Consider the following 23,667-nt stretch of genomic DNA (forward strand, 5'->3'; position numbering starts at 1 on the left):
ACATGAAACAGAATTTCATAAGCATTGCAATGTTAAGGTATGTCTTACAAAAACCAACTTGTGAATCCAAAGACTTAGTCATTACAGACAAGTACTTAAAAAATCCATTAACCAACCTAAAAATCCATGAACACAAAAGCTTAAAAGCTAAAAATCCATTACACACAACTGTCACTAAATTTGGAGGATTTAGACAACTTTTTTCTTTCCCTTTGCTTGCTTTTTTGGAAGAGTTGTTGTTGTTGCAGTAGAAACTTGAGACTGTTGGCTGCACCCAATTGTCTGAGAACCTTGAGCTTGATGTTGTTGATGTTGTTCTTGAGGGAAGGATCTGTTAGTTATACTCCATGGTCCAGCACCAACTGCAGTCTATGTAAACAGGAAAAAAAAACATCAGCAACTATCAAACACATGCCTATAACTTAAATACAAAACAAAGTAAGGCTTACATTTCTCAAAGCCCTTTCTGCCTTCTTCCTCCTCTGTTCCTACAGCCAGGGGTTGTTTTGAACAGGTTTGCTTGAAATTTTTGGCTCTGATTTTGCTGCTGACATCATGGGCTCATTTCCACAAGTCTTGGCATAATGATCAAGTTGTCCACACTTCTTACACCTTTTCTGCACCTTTTTTTTTTTAGGCTGCTCAGCCTTACTGTCTGTGCTCACTCTCCCTTCTCCAGCTTCCTCTTCTTAGATTTAGGCTTTCCAGGCTTAACTCTAACTGGAGGTGGGAGTTGCCTAAGGTCTGTCCTCTCCCAATGCCTTGGTCTTGGCATAGGCTTAATAAAATCTTCATAGGCTAACAGGTAGGTGTCCCTGCTGTAATACCTATCAACATAGTCATCTGGGTCCACCCTCTTATCTAGAATACATGCAAATGCATGTACACATGGAATCCCAGTCAACTCCTAATGGTAGCAGTAGCATTTCCTCAAGCCTAGGTTAACCTGTACCTGATCTCCATTCAGCTCAACCTCATACAAATCCCCCCTTGAAATCTGTACTATGCAATGTCTAGCAACATGTTCCATTCTTTCAAAGACTTTATTGACATAAGGCATATTTTTACAGTCTAGTTTCTGAGCACCCTCCCATTTCTCACTATTTCTCTTCATCATATACTTCCTCAACCATTCCATTTGAGTGAGTATGGGTTTAACCCTTGCATCCTTGATCACATCATTGAATGTTTCACACAAATTGTTTAAAAGCATGTTTGATTTGCAAAAGTCTGAAAATGCATGCCTGGACCAATGTGTTGCTGGAATGTTTGCTAAATATTCATAGGTATCCTTTGACAGAAACTTTATACACTCCATTGCAACCTCAAAATCAACCTAGTTTTTCAATAAACAAGGCCTTATTAAGCTACTTTCAGAGCATAACATGACACAAGTCATAACATCACAGTACTGTAAACACAAGACAGAGTAGTAAGAAGAACACAGCACAAGACCATACACATAACACATAACAGTTGTTTAAATTGCATCAAACAAAACATAAATAAAGAAACAGGTACACTTACCAATTTAGTAGCCCTAGCTGCACTCCAAAACAGTTCTTTGAAGGTAGAACTAGTAAATTGAAGCTTAAAATTTGCCCATATATATGTGCCTAACACAGTATCTTTTCTCAGCTAAGGGCATCACTTGATCAAATGCCTCCAGCAATCCCTATCAAAAAACAAAAAAATAAAAAATAAACAGATAAGAACAATCATTAAAAGATGTTAACATGTTTAATGTTGTAATACCCCGTATTTTCATACGTATTTTATAATTAATTATTAAGAATTATTTTATAAAAAGGGTATTTTAGTAATTTCATTATTTGGGGCCAAAATAATATTTGAATTTTAGCGCCAAATATAAGTATTTAATCATTTGAATAATTAATTATTTTCGGATTTCTAAATTAATAATATAGGTTTAATTATCTTTTTAAGGTCGGTCCATATTTTACTAACTATTTCAAGAGAAATATTTAATATACATTATGTATTTAACTAATTTTGATATTATCTAAAATATTTATTTATTCAATTATTTTATTATTATTGATTTTTATCACTTTAGTTTGTTAATTATTATATTTTAAATTATCCTCTAATTTTCTTCTTTATTATCTCATTTTGTTCCTATCTTTCTTCTCCCAACCATATGTATATCCATTTAAATTTTCTTATCTTTTAACCCAACTATATATTAATCTAGACTTAATTTGATTCAAGTACCTTAACAACCCCAAAAACTTATCACATTTTCTAGTAAATCATATCACACCTTAAACTATATCCTTTCTACACCCTAGCCTATAAATACCCCTTCATACCTCTCACATTCTTCACACCAATTCTCTTCTTTTCTTCTCCTCAATTTTACACAAATCATCCCGTTTATATTTGAAGCCAATTTTCGGGCACTTCTGCTCAGTTTTTGGGGTATGGAGCAAAAAGTTGTTCCTCTCGAAAAGTCCTTGAGGTTAGGCTCAAGAATCACCCAATTCCGAGCTATATCAAAGGAGTTATAGCCTCTGCAAGTTCTGCCTATTATTTCCAACGCAAATCCAATTCTTCTCTTTTCCTTGGTTTCTTATCATTTCTTCTTCTCCTCTCTTATTCAATTATTATTATTTTTATTATGGGGGATTTATAAAAATTATTATGAGTAGTTTTAATTATATAAAATCATATTTTTATGATGTTTATGAGAAATTAATTAAAAGGTTCATGTACATATAGTTGGGGGTATTTAATTATTTGTTAACCTTATATTGATTAAGGTTATATTTATTTGTAGGGTGTGTTCGACCAAGATTCTTGAGGTTCTTTTGGTGTGTATAGCTAAGCAAGGATCAAGGTACGTTAGGTGGCTAGAAACCTTTGAAAGTGATTGGTTTGAATAACATGTTTTATTTGATTTGATTGGTGATTGAATTAAATTGATTTGAATTATGATTTTGAAATAAATCATGTTTGGAGGTATTGATAAAAGTATTTTGGTTTTTAAATCATGTTTTAAATGGTTTGAATTACTTATCGTGTTTAAATAAATGATTTGATTTTTAAAAGGTTTGTTGAATTAAATAAAAGGTTTTTCAAGGAAGAGTTATTGATTTTGGAAAGCTATTACTATGAGATTTTATTCTCAAGTATTTATTTAAAATGTTTTGATTTTGAAAGTATGTGGACTTATCAAAAAGGAGTTTGAATTATATTGGATTTGTTGGATCTTAAAAGGATTTATTGAACCATTGAATTATTATTATTATTATTATTATTATTATTATTATTATTATTATTATTATTATTATTAATGCTTTATAAGCAGATTGGTAATCCCACTATGCGGATTTGGTTTATTGATAAGGCCTTGGACTTTGTATGACCGGATCTTTCCTCAAGAATAGCCTTGTAATATAAGGAGACTAGCTTGGGGGGGGGGGGTGTGCACACTTGGGTAAGGAATTGGATTTAATGAAATTGGTTCAAAAAGGAATTGGATTTTTAAAGGAATTGGTTTATCAATTATTTTGTATGTTGAATCATTGGAATTGGTTTTGAATCATGAGTTTTGGAATTAGTGGATTATTTATTGGAATCGGTTTTAAAAGCATGTTTGCAAATAAATTGAGTTTACATTATCTTGCACTTATCGTACTTAGCATATTTTGCTAATCTGTATTTCCTATTTGTTTTGGTTCGCCCTGTTTACCGTAATGGTAAGTAGTGTTGACTATTTTCAGGTGGAGTAATGAATGAGCATATGGGAGTCTCGGGATTTACTTCACCTAGTTTAGGAATGTTGGTCTTGTCTTTATTTAGAGTACTCATAACAATGTTACTATTTTCCTAAGTATTAATAAAAGAAAGTTGAGTTTCCGCTGCAAGTTTTTGTTATTGAGTTAAGTATTTTGAGTAGCCTTGCGTAATCACGCGGCGGTAATACGCCCAAGTCTATCTCTACGGTATAATTATACGTATTATACTGGTATTTTTGTAGAGGGAGATTTCGGGGTGTTACAAATGTCTAGGAAGTTTAAGTGTGAAGGGATCACCTTATGTCTGTCTGACATGAATGTCAAACCTAATTCTTCATTGATATCCCTAACATCTCTCTTCAAGCAGTCCTGAAACCAGGCCCAAGTGTCTTTTTTTTCCACTTCCACAGTAGCCCAAGCCAATGGGAATATCTGATTACTCCCATCCTTGCCCACAGCTACTAAAATCTGTCCTAGGTAGGTCCCTTTCAAATGGCAGCCATCTAGCCCAATGAGAGGCCTACAACCTCTATTGAATCCATTCTTCAAAGCAGCTAAGCAGACATACATCCTCATGAAGAGAGGAGGTTGAGGCCTATCCATTCCTTCACATATAACATAGACTGCACTGTCAGGGTTATACTTCAATAGTTCCTTGCTATAATCCCACACCCTGGCATATTGCTCTGAAGCAGATCCATAAATCATAAGCTTTTCCTTGGCCCTAGCTAACCAAGCTTGAGAATATCCAACATGTATTCCTAGGTCACTCAACACCCTAGCCCTAAAACTTTTAATTTTCCAGTTAGGATTGCTTCTCCATTCCTCTACATACTTCTCTGCCAGGAACTCAGAGGTCACACATGCATTCATCTTGGACCTCATACACTTGTGTTTCAATCTCAACTCTTTAATTTGCCAAGTACTGCTATTAAACAACCTCCTAGCAGCTACCTTGAACTGACACTTCTTCACTTCTTGACTGCATGTGCATAAGGGTAAGCTGCTTCTTTTAGGGTTCCATTCACACTTACATCTTTTTCTGCAAAATGTTGTTATTCTGTCACCTCCATTGTGAAGGTAGTAAAACTCATACATGTTTTTAATGGCATGAATTCTCAATGCCTTCCTCAAGATTTTACTACTGTTGAACTTCTGCTTATTCTCAAGCAAAATAGGTTTCTTAAAATCTATGTCTTCTCTGAACCATGTACACTGCTCTTCCTCTTCATCTGAACCCTGTAAGCTTCTCAGTTCATCAGACTCACTGCCCTCTTGTTGTAGCTTAAGGTCCTTACATCCAATGTCTTTCACAAGCTGCCCAAGCTTTTTACCTTCATCCTTGTCCTCAAGACTTGTATGAACTTCTCCTAATATACCCTTTCTTGTTTGCCTAAACCATTCTTCATCTTCCTCTTCACTGTTGCCCAATTCTTCTTCACCAGCTTCCCAATCAATCTCTAAGTCACTGACATCTGATGAAGAAGATCCTGACCCTGATCCAAACTCATCAACCTTAAACAGCTGCCTCTTAGCCTTTGACAAAGCTTTACTGTTCTCCTCAACCTTCCCTTCCTCACTCACACCACACACACCTTCCCTATTTGCAGATTTGTTGAATAACCTGGGGCTTCTCCTGACCTCAGTCTTACTAGGGTTAGTTGGATGTATTTTTGAGAGAGGTAAGTGAACAACAAGCTTCTGGAAGGTTTGTTGGTTGGATTTTACAGGATGTGTAGATTTCACAAATCTAGGCTCCTCCTAGCAGCTGGCACAATCTTTAAATCTGGTTATTCTCAGTTTCTGGTGGGCAGATATCTTTGGAGCAGTCTAAGGGTTGACAAGGGTTGGATTGGAACTGCCTAGATTGGGATGGGTTTGATTGGGAAGGTTGTGACCCAATCCTAAGTTGGCCAGATTGTGTTGGGTTGGATTGTGATGGGTTGGATTGTGATCCAGCTTCATTATCATTAGGCGGATTTGACAACTCCTTTCCCATTCCTCTAGCCCCAGACCTAACAACACTATAATTTAGCCTGTCCCACTCCTCTAGTCCCACTGTTTGAAAAAGCTCTAGATACCCATCCCTGTGTTTGGCCTCTATGAATCCCCTAACATCTTCCTCAGTATCAATCCTCCTTTCCCCATTAGTCCATGTCTTTCCCTTCTCCTTATACCATATGCTGATTATGTTAGGCACATCCTAATACATCTCTACAAACCCTTGTATACATATATATCTTAAGTATCCTACATTTATAGAAGACAGTGGGACAGCATACTTCTAATAGGTAAACCTAGCTTCATATACCCAATATTCTTTCCCTTTTCTTTGTTTTACAACAAACCCACCAAATAATCTAACCTTAATGTCCACAGTTTCATCTTCACCTTCCATTATTCTACAATAAAACCGACATAAACACACAACACAAGCAATTAAAAATTCATCTACACAGTTGCACAAACAAACAATTACAAACAAATTAAGCATACCACATGACTGTTTACTCACACATCAGTATTTAATTACATTACTAAGGTTAAATTAAATTAATTAAGCACAGCTCGATAATCTAGGGTTTGCTACTAATTTTTTGCCTAAATTGCCCTACATTACATCAATTTATTGCAAATCAACCACCATTATTGGACCACTACTAGTACAAAAGGAGTGTGCATACCTGTCAGCAGAATCTTCCATTTCCACTTCAGCAATGGTATCTTCGAAGAGCTTGACCCAGTTGGAACTCCTCCTCCACTCAACTGCTTCCACGCAAACCAAAAGCCTAGATCTGTGGATAAGTAAGTGAGAGAAAGGAAAAGGGAAACCGACAGAGAGAGAAAGAGAGAATCTTGGTTAAATTTGGTTAAAAAATCCTTCAATGTGTGGTCAATAATGGAGGTTCAGAGCATTCAATGGGAGAAGATAGAGAGATTTAGAGTAGATACGGGGAGAGAGAAAGTTAAGAGAGGTGTTAGTTGCCTAAGGTGGGGCCCACTGTCAACGGCAGTCACAGAAAACGTTAAGTGGTAGTTAATTTTAACAAACTCTATTTTGTCTGGTAGCAAAGTAAAAAAATTTTAAAAATTGGTAGTGAATCTGAAGAGTGCCGTTTTTAGTGGTAGTAAATGTCAAAATTTCCTAAATTTGAGTAACGCTAAAGTTTTGTATCGAACTAATTACTACTCCGGGGTGACAGTGGAATAATATTCAAAAAGGCTGGAATGTGCCGTGGTCATTGCGTACAACTTTACAGACAGCGGCCATTGCTAAGATAAGGTTTTCAACATCACTTTTAGTTTATAATAGGAAAATTTGACAATTACCACCTTCCATTTAGTCCATTTTAGCAATTACCACCTTCTATTTTTTTTTTTTTTTTGAAAATTACCACTTTCTATTTTCAAAAACATCAAAAGTTACCACCTTCTTGCCTCCCAACTACCAAATGACGTCATTTTGGGATCATTCTTTCCCTTTCCTCCCTATTTCCCTCACATTTCTCATTCCTAACTCGATTCTCATCCCCCTTTCACTTTTTTCCCCAAACAATCAAAAACACTTCAATTCACTCCTCTAAATCAAAATTGACGAACAATTATTGGTAATTTAGGGGAAAAAAGTGAAAGGGGAGATGAGGATCCAAATAGGAATGAGAAATTTGAGGGAAATAGGGAGGGAAGGGAAAAAATGGGCCCAAAATGACGTCATGTGGTAGTTGGGGGGCAAGAAGGTGGTAACTTTTGATGTTTTTGAAAGTAGAAGGTGGTAATTTTCAAAAAAAAAAAATAGAAGGTGGTAATTGCTAAAATGGACATAACAGAAGGTGCTAATTGTCAAAATTTCCTTTATAATATTGTTCCGGTTACTTGATATTTTAGGCCATTAATCAGAATGTATCTATGTTCTTCAATCCAGTTTTATTATGACGTTTTATTGTCGAGAGCTTTTGAGTACTTTGCACCATTTGGACCATATGCATATGGAATCATATATCTTGGGGTTTGTAGGTATGTTTCTTCCTTTTCTTAAGTTATACTTGTAATACTAACTCCGTTAATTGTTATGTGTAACAAAGGGACATTATTTGTGCACATAATAATTAACGGAGGTAGTAATATTGTGTACGCCTTGCCCAAATAAGTTTATGTTTCAAGTATTCTTCTAGATGTTTTATACAAGTAGGGATGCATGTTTTTTAATACAACTTGGTGCATTACATGGGCAATACGTCACGTAGCCTGTCCTGACCTGACGTGGCTATGAACCAACTATGCCAGGAGCTCGATCTATCCATCTCTAGTTACATTTAGGCCTTATTTGGTTTGATGTAAAAGGTTTTCATGGAAAATAAATTTTCCATTTTTTTCCATATATTTTCCTTTGTTTGGTTTGTTAAGGGGTGGCAGTGGCGGATCCACGTTGGGTTCAAGTGAGTTCATTGAATCCACTGATTTTTTGGAAAATAAAAAGTTTTTTTTTTCAATTAAAATAAATCGGAAAAAGGAATAAATACAATTTGTATGTACATATGAAATAGAAAGCTCAGCGTAGCTCGCTGGTAATAAGTCAGTGCTTGGTTTGTACGCTTTGGACTCAATGGTTAGCAGTTCGATTCTTGGAAACCCAAATTTTCAATCTTTTTTTAGTTGCTTCAATTACTCTACTAAACCCCAATAAAAATTTATATAATCAAGTGGAATGTTGTTAGGTTTGTCTCAAAAAATACCTTTATCCTACCGTGTTTTTATAAATTTAGCACGTCTTGTATGCGGTCGGCCACACCGTGTGGCCACTTAAAGTAACCCATTTAAAGTTGATTAAGTAATCCCTATAACACTGATCGAGAGTAACTCTATAACAATGACGAAGTAACCCTTTTAACACTGACCAAGTAACCCCCATTACACTATCAAAGTAACCCCTATAGTGATTGGCCACACGGTGTGGCCAGCCACACATAATACTCTGTGTTATAAATTTGTCATAAAGGAGGCTCGGCTCGAGCTCGAAGCTCGACGAGCTTTGAAAACTTGGGCTCGGCTCGAGCTCGAGACTCCAAACCCAAGTTCGGCTCGAAGCTCGGCTCGATTTGAGTTTTTTTTTTCAAAAATATTTAATTCTTTTTATTTAAGTCAATGATTTTATGATAATGCATTTTATTCAAAAGAATAAATAAATTATGATAATGCGTTGACTAATTAAAATATTTGGCATATTTCCGATCATCTAAATGTTAAACAAACTCCAAGAGATACAAACAATTCATATAAAATAAAATATTACAAAATATCTAAAAGTTCCACAAAACCATAATATTACAATTTTTAGTGAAAAAGTTGATGCTCTTGTCTTCTTTCCAAATCTATGTGACTTGTCTTCAGCCATAGTTAGATAAACAAACTAACCTCCAATTCCAGCCATAGTTGAGTAGACGACGGTGAATATATGACGGAGAACACTAATTCGCGGTGGAGCATGAACAGCAGTAGATGTGGACTCATGGATTGTGGAAATCTGGTTGTTTAGAGTTGAGAGTGTTTTGAGGGTAGAGTGTTTTGAGGGGGATGACGGCCGTGAGGTATTGGAGGTTGGAGTTGTGGTTAGGGTTTTAAAAAGTCATGAGAATATATATTTTTTATTTTTTTATTTCTTATTTTTTTTATATTTTTTTTAAATATCAAACTTTTTTTTAATATATATATTTTAATCGAACTGTTCACGAGCTTTCGGCTCGTTAAGGTTTCGAGCCGAACTCGAACTCGAGTCGAGCCTCATCGAACCGAGCTTTGACCGAACCGAGCTCGAACAGTTCACGAATAGCTCAGTCTCATTATCACCCCTACTTGTCACTATTATGACTCACCCAGGACTACTTCACCTACTACAAGCTTTGTAAATTGTACCGTAATACAACAAGAACAGCAGCTCATCTTCATTCTTCAATCATTGAAATCATAATCTTTGAAAAAACAATGCCGAATTTTCTATCTCCTCGTTTCTCCTCTCTTAGGCGCACACTCATGGCGTCCACTCGAATGATTAGCACTGCCACTACTTCACGTCTTAATCCTTCATCATCAAAATATAGTGTCAATTATTCCAACACTATTTTGTCACATCATCACAACCTTAATCTTCCTACAAAACTACCACATTACTTCCGCCTCAGGTTTGACGTTGGTGTTGGTTTATCTTCTTCAATGCGCTCTAACAGCTACTGCACCGCCTCCGAAAACAAAGACGATACGAGTACTAAACCAGACCCAGACCTGGTATATTTTTTGTATGCTAGCTTACTTGCTTAGGGCAATAGCAATAAGAGGTTTGTGGAAACAAATCTTATTGTGAGTTGAAGTTTGTTTTTTAAAGGTTTGTCTACACAAACCGGTTTGAACTTGCTGAGTTGACAAAAAGTTTAACCCTTGGAAAAAATATTGTGGGGCTCATTATATTATATTATTTTATTCAAAAAATAATTAGATTATAACTCTCATAAATTATCATATAAATTTATTTTTTGTATCATAATATTTTTTTAGAGAGAAGGAATTAAATCAAAATGCACCACATCTACTATTTATAATATATTCTAATCAATTTAAATAATATATATACTTCACAATCTAATATAATTTTATTACTGTGTGTAGACCAGTCATTGTCAATCGAATCTGGTCACAAGTCATTTCAAACAAGGATCTTATTTCAGGTTACGGGTCAAGAAATATTTTTCACCAATATTATTATTATTAATCATTACATGTCTACTACATAGTTTAAATTGTCACAAAAACACATCAATTCCTAACTAATTTTGTATCAACGATATATTTTAAAATTTGACATATAGATTAAAAATTTATCTTAAAATTCAATAAACAACCCGGGCATCGCACGGACACAAAACTAGTTATATTATATTAGCATTGAAGATAGTGGGTCCCCTACATAAACCTATAAATAAGTTTATCTATTGTTGATGAAAGGTTTGTTAGGGGAGAGGTTTGTATAATGATGACGTGTTAAGTGAACAAACCTACATAGTAATAATTTCATAGTTTCAATATAATATATAAATATATTTTGTGAAGGTGATTGCAAATTTGCAATTTGGGGTTATTTTACATTTTTACCTTGAGTTCATCTTTTTAATTAAACGAGTCAATTAATATGATACCGAGAGATTTTATTTTGGAATCGATTGTTTTATTTTAGTCTTAATGTTGTGCTAAATTTCTAGGTTGAACATGGCACTAAAGTTGGCAACTTTTTGCAAATTATTAGCAAGACCCGTAATTTTTTCGACTATATATATGTTGGTTATTATTGGCTAGGCTTGCCCTCAAAAGGCCAACCCGAATTTGAACCCGAATTGTAAAAGCGCGGCTCAGCCGGTCCATGATCAATCGATAATCTCATAGTATACCGTAAACGTTAGACCTCAGGTCCTCAGTATTTAATTGTTACGGAGTACAAATTTAAGCTATATAAGTGTAGCAAAATTCCATTAAATATTGGTCACTCTTGTTGCCACTTTTTATCCATTCAATTTACAAGATTGTTGTATAATTTGGCTAGAACTAACTATTTTTGTTAACAGTGGAATGTTCTTAACGACTATAACGTTCTAAAAGGCTGGAATGTACCGTGGTCATTGCTTACAACTATATTGACAGTAGCCATTGCTGATATAACATAGGTTTTCAACATTTTGACTCAAGTAATTTCAGTTACTTCAATTCTAATATTAGGCTATGATTAATCAGTATGTATTTATCTATGTTCTCAATTTCAGTTCTCGTGCACCATTCATTGTAGCAACGAAAGTTTGCAAATACTTTCAAGTCAGTTCTACACTTGGATCTAATGTAAATGGAATCATTCAAGTTGGGACTTCTTGGTATGTAATTCTCTTCCTAAGCTCAAGTTCATGTTCTACAAGATTGTCGTAATGTCTACGGATTTTGTAATAATCGTAACACTTGAACAAGACAGTTTGTCGAAAACAAGTGCACTTATTTCTTTTAATGATTAATTAAGAATTCGTATGCACTAATAATCTCAGATTTCAAGGAACCATTCAATCCACGGAAAGGATGGCTTTTGTGGACTGTTATTTCTTTTGGCTTCAATTCCTTTATGCTCTGACTTTCTTTAGACGCTACAAAGGAACAGACTTAACAGAAACTGTAGAGGTTAGGACTCTTGATACTCGATTATTCGTAGTCCTTACTTAAGGAGATGTCTAGTACTACCTCCGTTAATTATTATTTGCAACTTTGAAATATTTTATATCTCACAAATAATACCTTAAAGTTGCAGATAGCAATTAACGGAGGTAGTATTAGATCTACGAGTATTTGATTTCAGAGCACAATAGCTAAAGAGCCATTTCCATGTATATATGCATGATCAATTAATCACCAATAGTTTTGATATTTGAATTTAGAAACCGCGAGATAAATGGTGGTACTTGTTAATACAATACACAAGTTTCAGGTACATATCTTCACAAGAAATAGTTTCTCCTATTGTTGGTGTTGTATTGAGAGTTGATTAAATACATCTGATACTTGTCATTTGCCAAACTATATCTCAGATATGTGTACTCTTTTCTAACTTGGGCTATTCTGGACTTTTTTTATATGAATTCCGGGCACTTGAAGTCGTCTATAATCGGCCTCTAGTCTTGTGTACTATACCAATCCCCTTCGATGGATATAGACAATGATTTTGTGATATACATTAATTTGACCTAGGGCTGTATGACACTCTTACATCTTCATTTACTAACGATAGAGTAAAACATGATATGAAGGCTGTCAGATTACCTAAAAATCAGGAAATTCAGGTTGTGATGAAATAAATGACAGATCTTTGAAGAGATAAAGTAGCGAGAATATTCGGATGTTAAATTGAGATAAAGTACCAAGATTTCAATTAATGGCTCTTCAATAAAGTATGTAGTAGCAGACTAGCAGCATATGCAATTGATGGCAGGAGTGTGGGTAAATGAGGGAGGTTACACTAAATGTTATCATCAATACAACTGGATTACCTTAACAAATGAAGCATTTTTGTGGATCAAAATCGGAATACCCAACATCAACAAGGCAGAGACCGTCTGGAGGGGCAGGAGGGGCAGTAGCCCGTCTACACGTAGCTTCCATCAGTTTTAGTAAAATATCCTCTTCTGAGCCAGCGGCTGCTTCCCTAACTACAGTTGCAACAAGAACACGAACCATCTGCAGTACACACACAACACATTACTCGATCAATAGGGAAGAATGTCAGCAAGCAGGATTTCCAGATGAGTGTCACTGTCTCATACTAAAGAACAAACAAACGTATCCTTTTTAACAAGAGACGGAAAATTCATGCATTGATAAGATGGGAGTCATGGGACATTGAAATTGCACTATGTAAATCATTATCAAATGATGCAACTGAGGAATATCATATTTGGTGATGGATTTATACTGAAGAAAATGTGTTTTGAATCAATCACATGAGATAAGACTTGAGCAAAACAGGTTTTTCGCAGTAAAACAAACTTCATCTGGAATAAATTGTTACAGAGTTGTAACCCTTCAGGCGCTCATGGTCTCATTATTAAGAATATGATACAGCTTAACTAACAAATGTTCTATATAAGAGTCACATCATTCTCAAACTCTTTCCATTGCTAAATCCTCAAGATATTTTGGGAAAAGTCAATCATAAAGCACTACTACTAAGGAAATTTGAAAACTTTCGACAAACTTTATGCAGGCGAGGGTGCTATTCAGATATTCTCATATCCTAGTTTGAGCTCCTTTCACTGAACCATACGACCACACCCAACAAAAGAACTATGGAGCTCCACTTTTTTAATAACGGGTCTTGCTATGTTACAAGCATGGATGATTTTATAGATTTATGAAGTAATGAAGGAGAAATTAGAAAGCTAGCCATGCTTTAGAAATGAGATTTTTTAAACCTCTGGTTTTTCAGCTCAAAATTTACTTCATATAAATCTTTCTGGTAGTACATTCATTCATGACATGATCATCAAATACAAGGCCCTTCTATGAACTTTTGGATCCTTGCTATGAATCCGATAGATTTCTCATCTGCACCATTACCAGATGGTGCACAAACAGCTCAATAATTTAAGATACTGCAAACTCATGGGTTTTATATGACAAATATTTGTGAACACTTTTACTGTTCCAGGGATTTAGTTAATTGATGACTATGAAATCACCAAAGATAAAGATTTATGAGTATTTACCCTTCTTAAGAAACGGTTGGCAACAAGCTCAATGCACATTACTTTCATACCATCTGCATGATCCTGTCAAGAAGAATGATAGTATAAGTAACATGATATTCAAAATATTGGAACAACTAGTCAGCTGTGTACAATAGAAAATATTAGCATTTACAAAAGAATCTTTTTACATGATCTCAAGCATAATAATGGATAGATGGATACCAAAAGATTTTTTAGCATGTTTTTTTCTAACACTTTAAATCCTTGTAAAGTTTTTTTATTTTTCTTATTACATGTTTAAGCCTTTTGAATGGATGTTATGGATCAGGTAGATTATAAACAGGTCAATAATTGATTGTACAGGTCTGAGTAACCTTTAGGTTAAATGCATATTTTTATTTTGGATCAACAAATGCCCAACCCCAACCAAATTGGAGACTTTAATATTGTCACTTTTATTTTTATTTTTTGAACAGATACACCAGCAGCTTGACAGGTAAAGTTCACGAATTTTATAATTATCAATTTATACTGGTAGACAACCAGGCAACCAGCCTACAATTATCAGCATGTGGAAAAAAAATGGTTCACAAATCACACGTTAACTTGAGTAAAACAAGTTACCACTCACAACGGCAATTTGCCTCCTATAGTTTTATTGGCAATTGGGCAATATTATACATTCCACAGACAATCACCAGAGAGTCAGGACAGACCAACAACCTGCGAGGACAGGGATGATATGACTATACTTCCTATTCTTTTCCCCTTGTGATTCTAGCAGTTACCTTATAAAAAACATCTCACCAAAAACTGACCATCCTCAAATGCACCATGTAACGTTAACTTTCCATGTCAAGTTCATGATCAAAGTACATATCTCACCATAAGAAGAGTATTGACTATTAATAATCACCACAACATGAAAGCGAAGGAAGCAGCCTCAAGTACTCAACCTTCACCAGAACTCTCTTCAAGGGAGAAAGGAAGAAAAACCTCCTATTAGCAAATACAGACAGATACTGCTCAGTCACCAAAGAATTTTCTCTTAGCAGATTTCATGATAGAGATATTGGAACTACTCAGCACATACTAACTTTCAGGCCTGGTCATACACTCATGCTCACATCTTCCTCATCCACCATTACCATTCTATATTTCTTAAGTAATGAAAAATTTTAAAATCTCCCAATGTTTCCTTTCACTTGGATAGCGACTTGGAAAGTTGCGCATCATTCCATAATAATATCCCCTCATTTGAACTACCAGCCATCCTCATACTACATCTTTATTTCATCCTCTTCGTGAAATTTTTCCAATGTCCCAAGTCCACACTCCCCTCTCAACTTGAATTTCACACTTATAAGCCTAGTCTCTCATTCTTAAAGCTATAATTATTTACTAAGCAAACACTACCCCTTAGGAATGACATATTGACATTTGTCAACACCAAAGACACACCTATGCAGCTATGCCATGGTGTTGCCCCCGTTTTTTTCAGAACTTTTAATAAAAGCTTCATGTTCATCTTGTTTTTTACTTCATAACAATTGACCTTTTCTTATTCTATGTCAGCTTATGATGACACCAATACTCATCCTATTTCATTTCTTTGCTCGTGTGTGTAGCACGCAAATCAGGAACATCATACAGCACCAAGACTCTTTCGCCAGTCAGTTTGTCATAATTAAAAGAATGTGGTTTTTCATCAAGCCAAAAAGAATATGAGTTATGATTAAATAAATCGTACAAGTATAGGACTACAAATAGTAAACATTTGATGCTTATTCTAAAAATCAGGCATACAAATATACGATTAGCAAAAGTGCCTCTATACCAGTATGTTAGCATTGGTATATACAATAATAAACCCTCCCACGCGTTACAAAAACAAAGAACATAATTGAAAATAGTAACCTTATTTGAGCAAGGTATTTTAACTTCAGCTGCTCGAGCATGATACACAAAACACTCTGTTGGGGGTCCGCTGAAATATTGTAATGGAAGAATTTAGTATGGCTCATAACACAGTTTTAGTTAATTAACATAAATAATTTACAGATTCACAGGCTAGTCGCATAATGGGGGCCAAAAGGGAAAAAGAAACTTACGTGTTTCTTGAAGCTTTGGTGTCTCGGGCAAACATTTTATAGGAAAGTAACTTTCCTTCTAATTGATGTAAAAGCTGATCAACTCTTCTGACAGAGAAGGATGTTGGTTTCTTTACCCCATCAAGCTCCGTTTTTTCAGTTGAAAGGTCCTTGAAATTCTCCTCATGATCATCTTTAGCAATTTCATTTTTTCCACATCTCTGACTCTTTTCAGACCACAAAATTTCTGTCTCCTCTATTTCACTACTTTGTTCCCTGCGATCTCCTTCCCCCAATGGAAAAATGTAAAGATATCTCCTCCATTTGGCACAAAAATTTGGATGAAAAGCACGCGATACCTTCAACAATAAACTGAGTGGTTCACATTCATGCACAGTCATAATCAGCTAAATTTTCTCAAACAAGAAGGGCATGTATTGAGAAGTTTCTTTAAGGTATTACCTGAGACACAGATACAACTCGGAGTTTCTCGGGTGCTGCTAAGTTAATGGCATGCTTAATGTCCTCAATATTGACATCGTTTCGCCAAGTATCTGGACATGCCATACAAAATGCATCAGTCATAGCCAAGAATCAGAAATAGGAAACTATAGTCACACTTTTGCAGATTATAGTTCATGTTACTCACTTTCATAGTACAATTAAAAAAATAAAAAAAGTATCCCCTCCATCCCACAATAAATTACATTAATCCCTACTTTGGACACCTCCAAAATAAGCTGCACTTTCCTTTAATGATTGTCACTCTACCCACTTTCTCTTACAATCTCTCTACTACCCACTTTCTCTTGTATTTTCTCTACACCCACTTTTTCTTTATTTTTCTCTCTTTACCTTCTTTTATTTCCAATTTTATTAACATTTAACAATACTTTTATACTTGGTTAAAAGCAACCACGCAACTTATTTCAACTTATTTGGAGACAGAGGGAGTATCCACCTCTTCTTTAGGAAACTAGAATATCTTGTCCAGCACAGAATTATAGGAAGAAGCACAGAAACATTGAGATGAAGCAAATGTCTGCAAGCAATGTTTTTTAGATATAAGATTAGAAAAATCCTGCACCACCTAACAGAGTAAATAAGTGTATTTGATAAGCGGAACAGGATTGACCAAAACTGTGTATAATATATTAATCTTTGACAAAACCTATCTGATACTTTAGATCAACCAATTTAATTTCTCACTCCCTTACTCTAGATAATTAAGCTACTAGTCGTGTAATCTCACTAAAAAAACCAAAAAACAAAATACATGATAGGTTTCCAACGCATAATACTCAGGGTGCTGCAACAGAAAGATCAGCCCAACCACCTTAGAAAGAAGTTTTTTTTAAAAAAATAAATAAAATAAATAAATAAATAAACATTGCTCAAACAGACAATGTTCTCCCAATAACAAACACCAGCCCCTGAGAACATGCACTGCATGAAAGGTTTTGGATTGGCCAACCTCCTGTTCAAATTTTATTTTATTTTTCTTATTGTGATCTCACAGTAAAATTTATGCCACCATGGAGCAACAATGAGCAATATCCACTTCAAAGAAGATGTATGCCATAAATATAGTGGAAACAAAGAAAATATTCTACAAGGTGTCTGCAACCTTGTGGCAGTGCCTAGTGTGTTGAGAATACTTCCTTTTTTGTTCTACTCACCTTCCGGTCTTTTTTATATATAATATACTCACTTCTACTACATTACATTTTTGACAAACCCCCTTTACTATCTCAATCCTCCTATCAAACAAAATTTACACCATTTCACTCTCTTACATCCACCAAACTTTTTCAAAATTTCCTTAATCTACATATCAACAGTATCCAAGTATAACAAAAAAACCCGAGACAGTATGTAATTACATAGTCCAAAAACAAAGAACATCTTTCAATCTAAGTCATCAAGGACTTAAGTATTAATACTTAAGCAAGCCAGTTTTATTCTTTTGCTTATTATCATCTAACTTGAACCCATTTTGGTAACCTCACATCATTTATCTTGCGCGTTATCCAGGCACCCCATAATTAAGTAGCACTTTGCTCCAATAATCTTAATAAGATACTCCCTTTGTCCCTTAGGAGCAGGTTTAATTACCAGATGTGGTCACAATCGCGGTAAATTCAGAACTACTTTCAAGGGAAATCCAGATGGTATCTGGCAGTTGTGGCCTATTATCATAGTCGCAATAACCCACAATCCTTTCGCGATTCAGTGATGAGGATAATATTCACTACAATGCTTTACAATGTGGTCGCAATGCAATGATGAGTAACCATACTCAGTTTTTCAAAATATCAAGTAATGACTAAATATGAATAAAATGATAATTTGTCTCCTATATAAAGTTACTTTGGAATGCAGAATTTCTTACAAATAATGTCAAAGACAAATAAAGGGCCAGAAGGTAAAAACAATACTAAAGTTTGAAAGTAGAAAATGATAAGGAAAATTGTCACAATATATTCAAATAATAGTGATCATTATCCAAGTGACGAAGATTATAGATGATACACTTCCTCCATTCTAAAATATTGCACCGTATTGACTTTTACACTATTCACATGCTCTCCTTTGACTATCATTGTGATTTATATGTAATGAGTAATATAGTCATGCTATATCAACATATTGTCAACATGGTGCAATATTTGTGGAACGCAAAAGGTAATTCAAAAAAAAGAAAAAAAGAAAAAAAGAAAAAAAAAAAAAAAAAAAAAAAAAAGCCTACCATTGTAAAAAATACTTGCATGCCAAACACAATTTTCATCAAACATTGATGGATACCTTTGTCTCTTGTAAACAACCATTCAAATGTCAATGTTTCGCTATACAGTTGCACAACTTGGACCTCTTTGAACCTAAGGGAATCTATACCCGCTACCCAGGTGTGATAGTTGCTTCTTAATGTTGTTTGGCCCTTTCTCCTACTTTTAAGGGTGTAAATGAGGCAAGATGAGCTAAGCACTTTAACTTATGCAAGTCCGAACAAAGCTCATAATTTTATTCAAGCTTGATTCGTTTAGGAGGTAATAGTGCTAGCAAATAGCACATTTATAAATCAAGCCATGTTCATAAACAAGTTTTATTATAAAGTAGCTTTTTATATACAAGCTCGGCTCATTATCAATTATATGGTTGTTTAATGTTTATTGAGAGTCACGGCTTGTTTACTTTACTAGATACTTCAAAACAAGGGTGAACTTGTTAACAACTAAAATAACAGATCTAGCAAGACCACACTAAAGATAAACTGTGAGTGCATAGCAATATGAAGATAATGGATACAACAGGAAAGCAATCATAGCCCAAGATTAGCCCAAAAAACTGAATAATGTGTACATCGATGCAACTACCCTAATCTTTACTCAGGTAAGCAGGAAGTTACCAATGAATGGTAGAGATGTCAAGAATCAACTTACAGAATGAGCAAACTTGGTTAAGTGCCGTCACCCCTTTGTCAGTTCGCCCAGCAACAACTACCATCCCTTCAACTGGCAAACCCTTTTTTTTCCTCTGTTGAGCCTTCCTTTCATCCACAAATATCCCAATGGACCTCTCCACCGGTCTGTTTTGAGTAGAGAAGGTAATCAAATGAGAAAGGAAGTGGATCGGACAAGGGAAGCCAAATATTTTATCCGAAAAAGATTATCAAATAAAGTCCTTGAATCTAATCATACATAGTTTGAAACTAAATGCAGAGAGAAAGAGATCAGTCAACCAATCTGCTCATGTAAAGTAGGGAAGAGCTGATTCTCAAAACCGAAAATTTGCATGAAGTAAGAAATAAATAGACATCACATTCAACTGAAGGAGAGGATCACATATTCACATTCCAAATTTCCAAAATTCACCATGCATTCAAACTTTATTAGAAATGAGATCTAGAATTCAACAAACAACATAAATGACACATTCCTTCACTGTCTGGGTCTCAGTTAAAATAAGCAGTACAGAAATGCCAATATCTAACCCATCTAGAAATTAAAGTCACTTCTTCCTACATGTAGTTTGCTTCTCCGTTCTTTTTTTTCCCCAATTGGACCTTAGTAGCTCATAATTTTTGAGAAACTTTGGTCAACCTAATATATTTGTTTATGGAACATAGAACATTCCAAAGTAAAACCAAGTATTCTAGAAAAAATTATACCACCAAGAATGAACTCAACTAGATATCAGAGTTACCAGAGACATAGGTAGGCTTTAAATTTTGAGACAGATTGAATAAAAAGAGTATATGCATGAGAAATCTGAGACATAAAATGAAGAAAGGACAAAACTAATAAATAATATTCTTTTAGGCCGAGGGAGCTGATCTAACGCCAGACGAAATAGAGGAAAAAAATCTGTGAATAAAAATAATACAACACATTCATATTTATGAGAGTCCTGACAAAGTAACAGAAACATACTCCTGAACAGTGTTTAATCCAGGCTGCTTCTGCCAACCATCAAAGTACTCCCCATGATAGGACACTACTATCTTATAAGTCACTCTCGCCCATCGTCCAGAATGATCATCAGGGACATTATTCTCCGGAGCATATTCATCAGAACTCTTCACAATGTCATCCACATCCTTGTCATGATTCAACAAACATATATTAAATATGAGCGCAAAAATAATTAGGAGACTACTGAAACACTTTCCTAAAACAGTATCATCATATTACAGCAAGCGACATCAACAATCAGTGCAATCAACAAAACAAGTCAATATTTAGTCTTAGCACCAGAAGAAAAATCAACTCGAGTCATAACTATGACTGTGGTAGGTCCAGCTAATGATGGTAATGGATGCTAATGAGAATACAAGGCTTGTGCTTGAATATTTTAACTACAAGTTTGAGGTTATCATGGCATTAGTTGAGCAAAAAAGTCATAATGTATTGGAGGTTGATGAAGTTTCACCACTTTGGAAGTTGATGGTAATGAAACTCCATCCGCAAACATATGTTTTCTACACTAATTTTATTTACTACCCAAGACCACCTCTAAAGTGGTGATGCATGGTAGCAAAAACTTAAGGGGAAAAAAAATAAGAGACATTTGGAGGCGAATAAGCTAAAGCATTAACATGGACATTGACATGAGACTTTCTTTAAACTAATACCATATAAATCTATTTCCATTACCACTATACATTACTGCCTAGTGGCTATCATACAAGCTATGGTACATTATATTGAAAACGGTTAGTGAGTGAAATGAACTCAAACTCGTAGTTTCGACTCTTATAATTTTGTTATATGGTTAAGTTGATGACATAAATATTTACAAACACAAAGTTCTTAAACACAAAATAATGCTCACAAATTGTACATCAACACCAAGAACCCTAAAATGATAATTCACAATGACAAATGTGACACATCTTCATTTGATCCTAGGCCGAAAGCCAAGAATGATCAAATCTCACCAACATTATTGCCCCCATTGGCTCTCTATAAACCAAAAAAAATACACACATTTGTACTAGTTCTAAAATTCTCAAATTTCACCATTCCTATAGTATGAAGTTTGAGAAGTTCACAGTTCCATTCTCCTACATGAAGATATTGTAAAGAACGGTCGCCCCAAGACCGAAAATTTCACAATCAAGTTCAAAAATTGAAGCAAATACATAACCAGCAAAATTAATTAAACCATAAACGACCAACCTTGTGTCCAAATAACTCTGCCAAAGAAGAACGCCCATTCACTAAATCCAAATAATAATCGTTTACTGATTTCCATGGCCTTGAATACATATACTGGTAACATTCCCTATATATTTTACAAGAAAACTAATAATTCAACAAAACCCACAAAAATTAACAAAAAATTAATGAAACCCAGATGAAAAATTCAGATTTTTACAAACAAATTGAAGTAAAATTGCAAAATCAACAACATATTCATAAAAAAGAGCTGCAAATAAAATTGGGTTAGTTGGAAATGGGAAAAAAGGGGTTACCTGGCTGTCCATCGCAAGTCCTTGCAAGGGTCAGTGTGAGCGTAGTGATGGTGGACTTTGTTCTCAGCATCAGTCGCCATTTTTAAGCTTCGAGCCTGAACCCAATATTGAGGTTTCAGGCTTTTAGCAATGGCGATTTTGAGCATGTCGCATAATTACACTTTTTAAGTGACTACTACTAGAGTACTAGGAACGTTGGACGCCAAAAGGGCCGTCACACTGAGGATTGAAAGGGGTTGAAACTTGAAAGTGGGCGAACTCGAATATTGATTGACTATCTAAATCCGAACTATACCCGAAATTATATGGTCCGATTAAGGACCACCTTACCCCTTGAAAACAACAAATGTTTCATTGTTTCTAAATGAGAAATTGACGAAGAATTGTGAAAATATCTAAAATTGATGAATGATTATGAAGATTCTAGATTTATGTAATTATGTAAATTAAAGCAAGTATATATGTAGAAGTTTAATTTCTACGCAGTTCTTGATTTTTTCTACTTTCATACATTATATATATATATATATATATATATTATATATATATATATATATATATATATAAAAAGGTGTTGGACATCTACTAAATTAGAGTGGAAATATAATAAAATGGTTTGTATTGTTTTATTATTATTCATCAATAAGTTGAGTATATATACAAAACATACGCTTATAAGATATGATCACCTATATATATGTAATGCTTATAAGATATGATCACTTATATATATGTAAGGTGTTGGATATTTGCTAAATTAGAGTGGAAATATAATATAATGTTTGTATTGCTTTATTATATTATTCATCAATAGGTTGAGTATTTATACAAAACCTACGCTCATAAGAGATATATTCACTAAATATTATCTTAATATAAATAAACTTAAATAAATTATTCTCATAATTAGATATATACGAAAAATATAATACAATATAATAAAAACCAGTGCTGAGGAGTTAAATTTCGTTTTCTAAATGATTTTGATATCGACTCTGAGACCAATCATGTGTATATTGCCGATACAAGTTCTCGTTATCAACGATGGAAATTTCGGTCAATTAATAGAAGTGATCGAAGTGGAAGATTGCTAAGATATGATCCCAACACCAAACGTGTAACTGCTCTACTACGACTCTATGAGGTCTTTCTTTCGCAAATGGGGTTTGCATTGAGCAAGAGCTAAGATTTTATTCTTGTTACAGAAACAACAACATATCAAGTGCAAAAGTATTGGCTTATCGGTTCTAAAGCTGGAACCGGCGAGCTATTAATCTAGCTTTCAGGACGACCAGATAACATCAATCGGAACACAAATGGTGATTTTTGGATTACCCAAATAAAACAATCAAAGTTCACGAGTTCGGAACGATATTAGAAAGTTTAGCTAGAGACATCATTGTTGATACGAGCGACGTAACAGAGTTTCACAGCAACTTGTGGATAAGTTTAGTTATTCAGAATTACATTATATATACTAGCTAAATTTTAGTCATAATTATAATTTTTATGTAATGTTGTGTATTTATTTGTTTAAATAAAAAAAATAAAAATTGCACTACGACGGAAGTTTTTGTTAA

General features: G+C 34.5%; 1 protein-coding gene across 1 annotated transcript; it reads right to left on the reverse strand.

Moving 5' to 3' along the window:
• Positions 1–12,659: 12,659 nt before the first annotated feature.
• Positions 12,660–22,400, reverse strand: LOC110683775 (tRNA pseudouridine synthase A-like). Its single transcript, XM_021860184.1, has 9 exons — positions 22,088–22,400; positions 21,792–21,897; positions 20,544–20,710; positions 19,554–19,699; positions 16,576–16,667; positions 16,135–16,472; positions 15,941–16,010; positions 14,042–14,104; positions 12,660–13,013 (listed from the first exon to the last, which is right to left on the reverse strand). Exons 1-9 carry the CDS (start codon positions 22,231–22,233, stop codon positions 12,828–12,830), a joined length of 1,314 nt encoding a protein of 437 aa, XP_021715876.1. The 5' UTR covers positions 22,234–22,400; the 3' UTR covers positions 12,660–12,827.
• Positions 22,401–23,667: the final 1,267 nt, after the last annotated feature.

Source organism: Chenopodium quinoa, unplaced genomic scaffold (genome assembly GCF_001683475.1).
Source record: "Chenopodium quinoa cultivar QQ74 unplaced genomic scaffold, ASM168347v1, whole genome shotgun sequence".
Classification (NCBI taxonomy): Eukaryota; Viridiplantae; Streptophyta; class Magnoliopsida; order Caryophyllales; family Amaranthaceae; genus Chenopodium; species Chenopodium quinoa.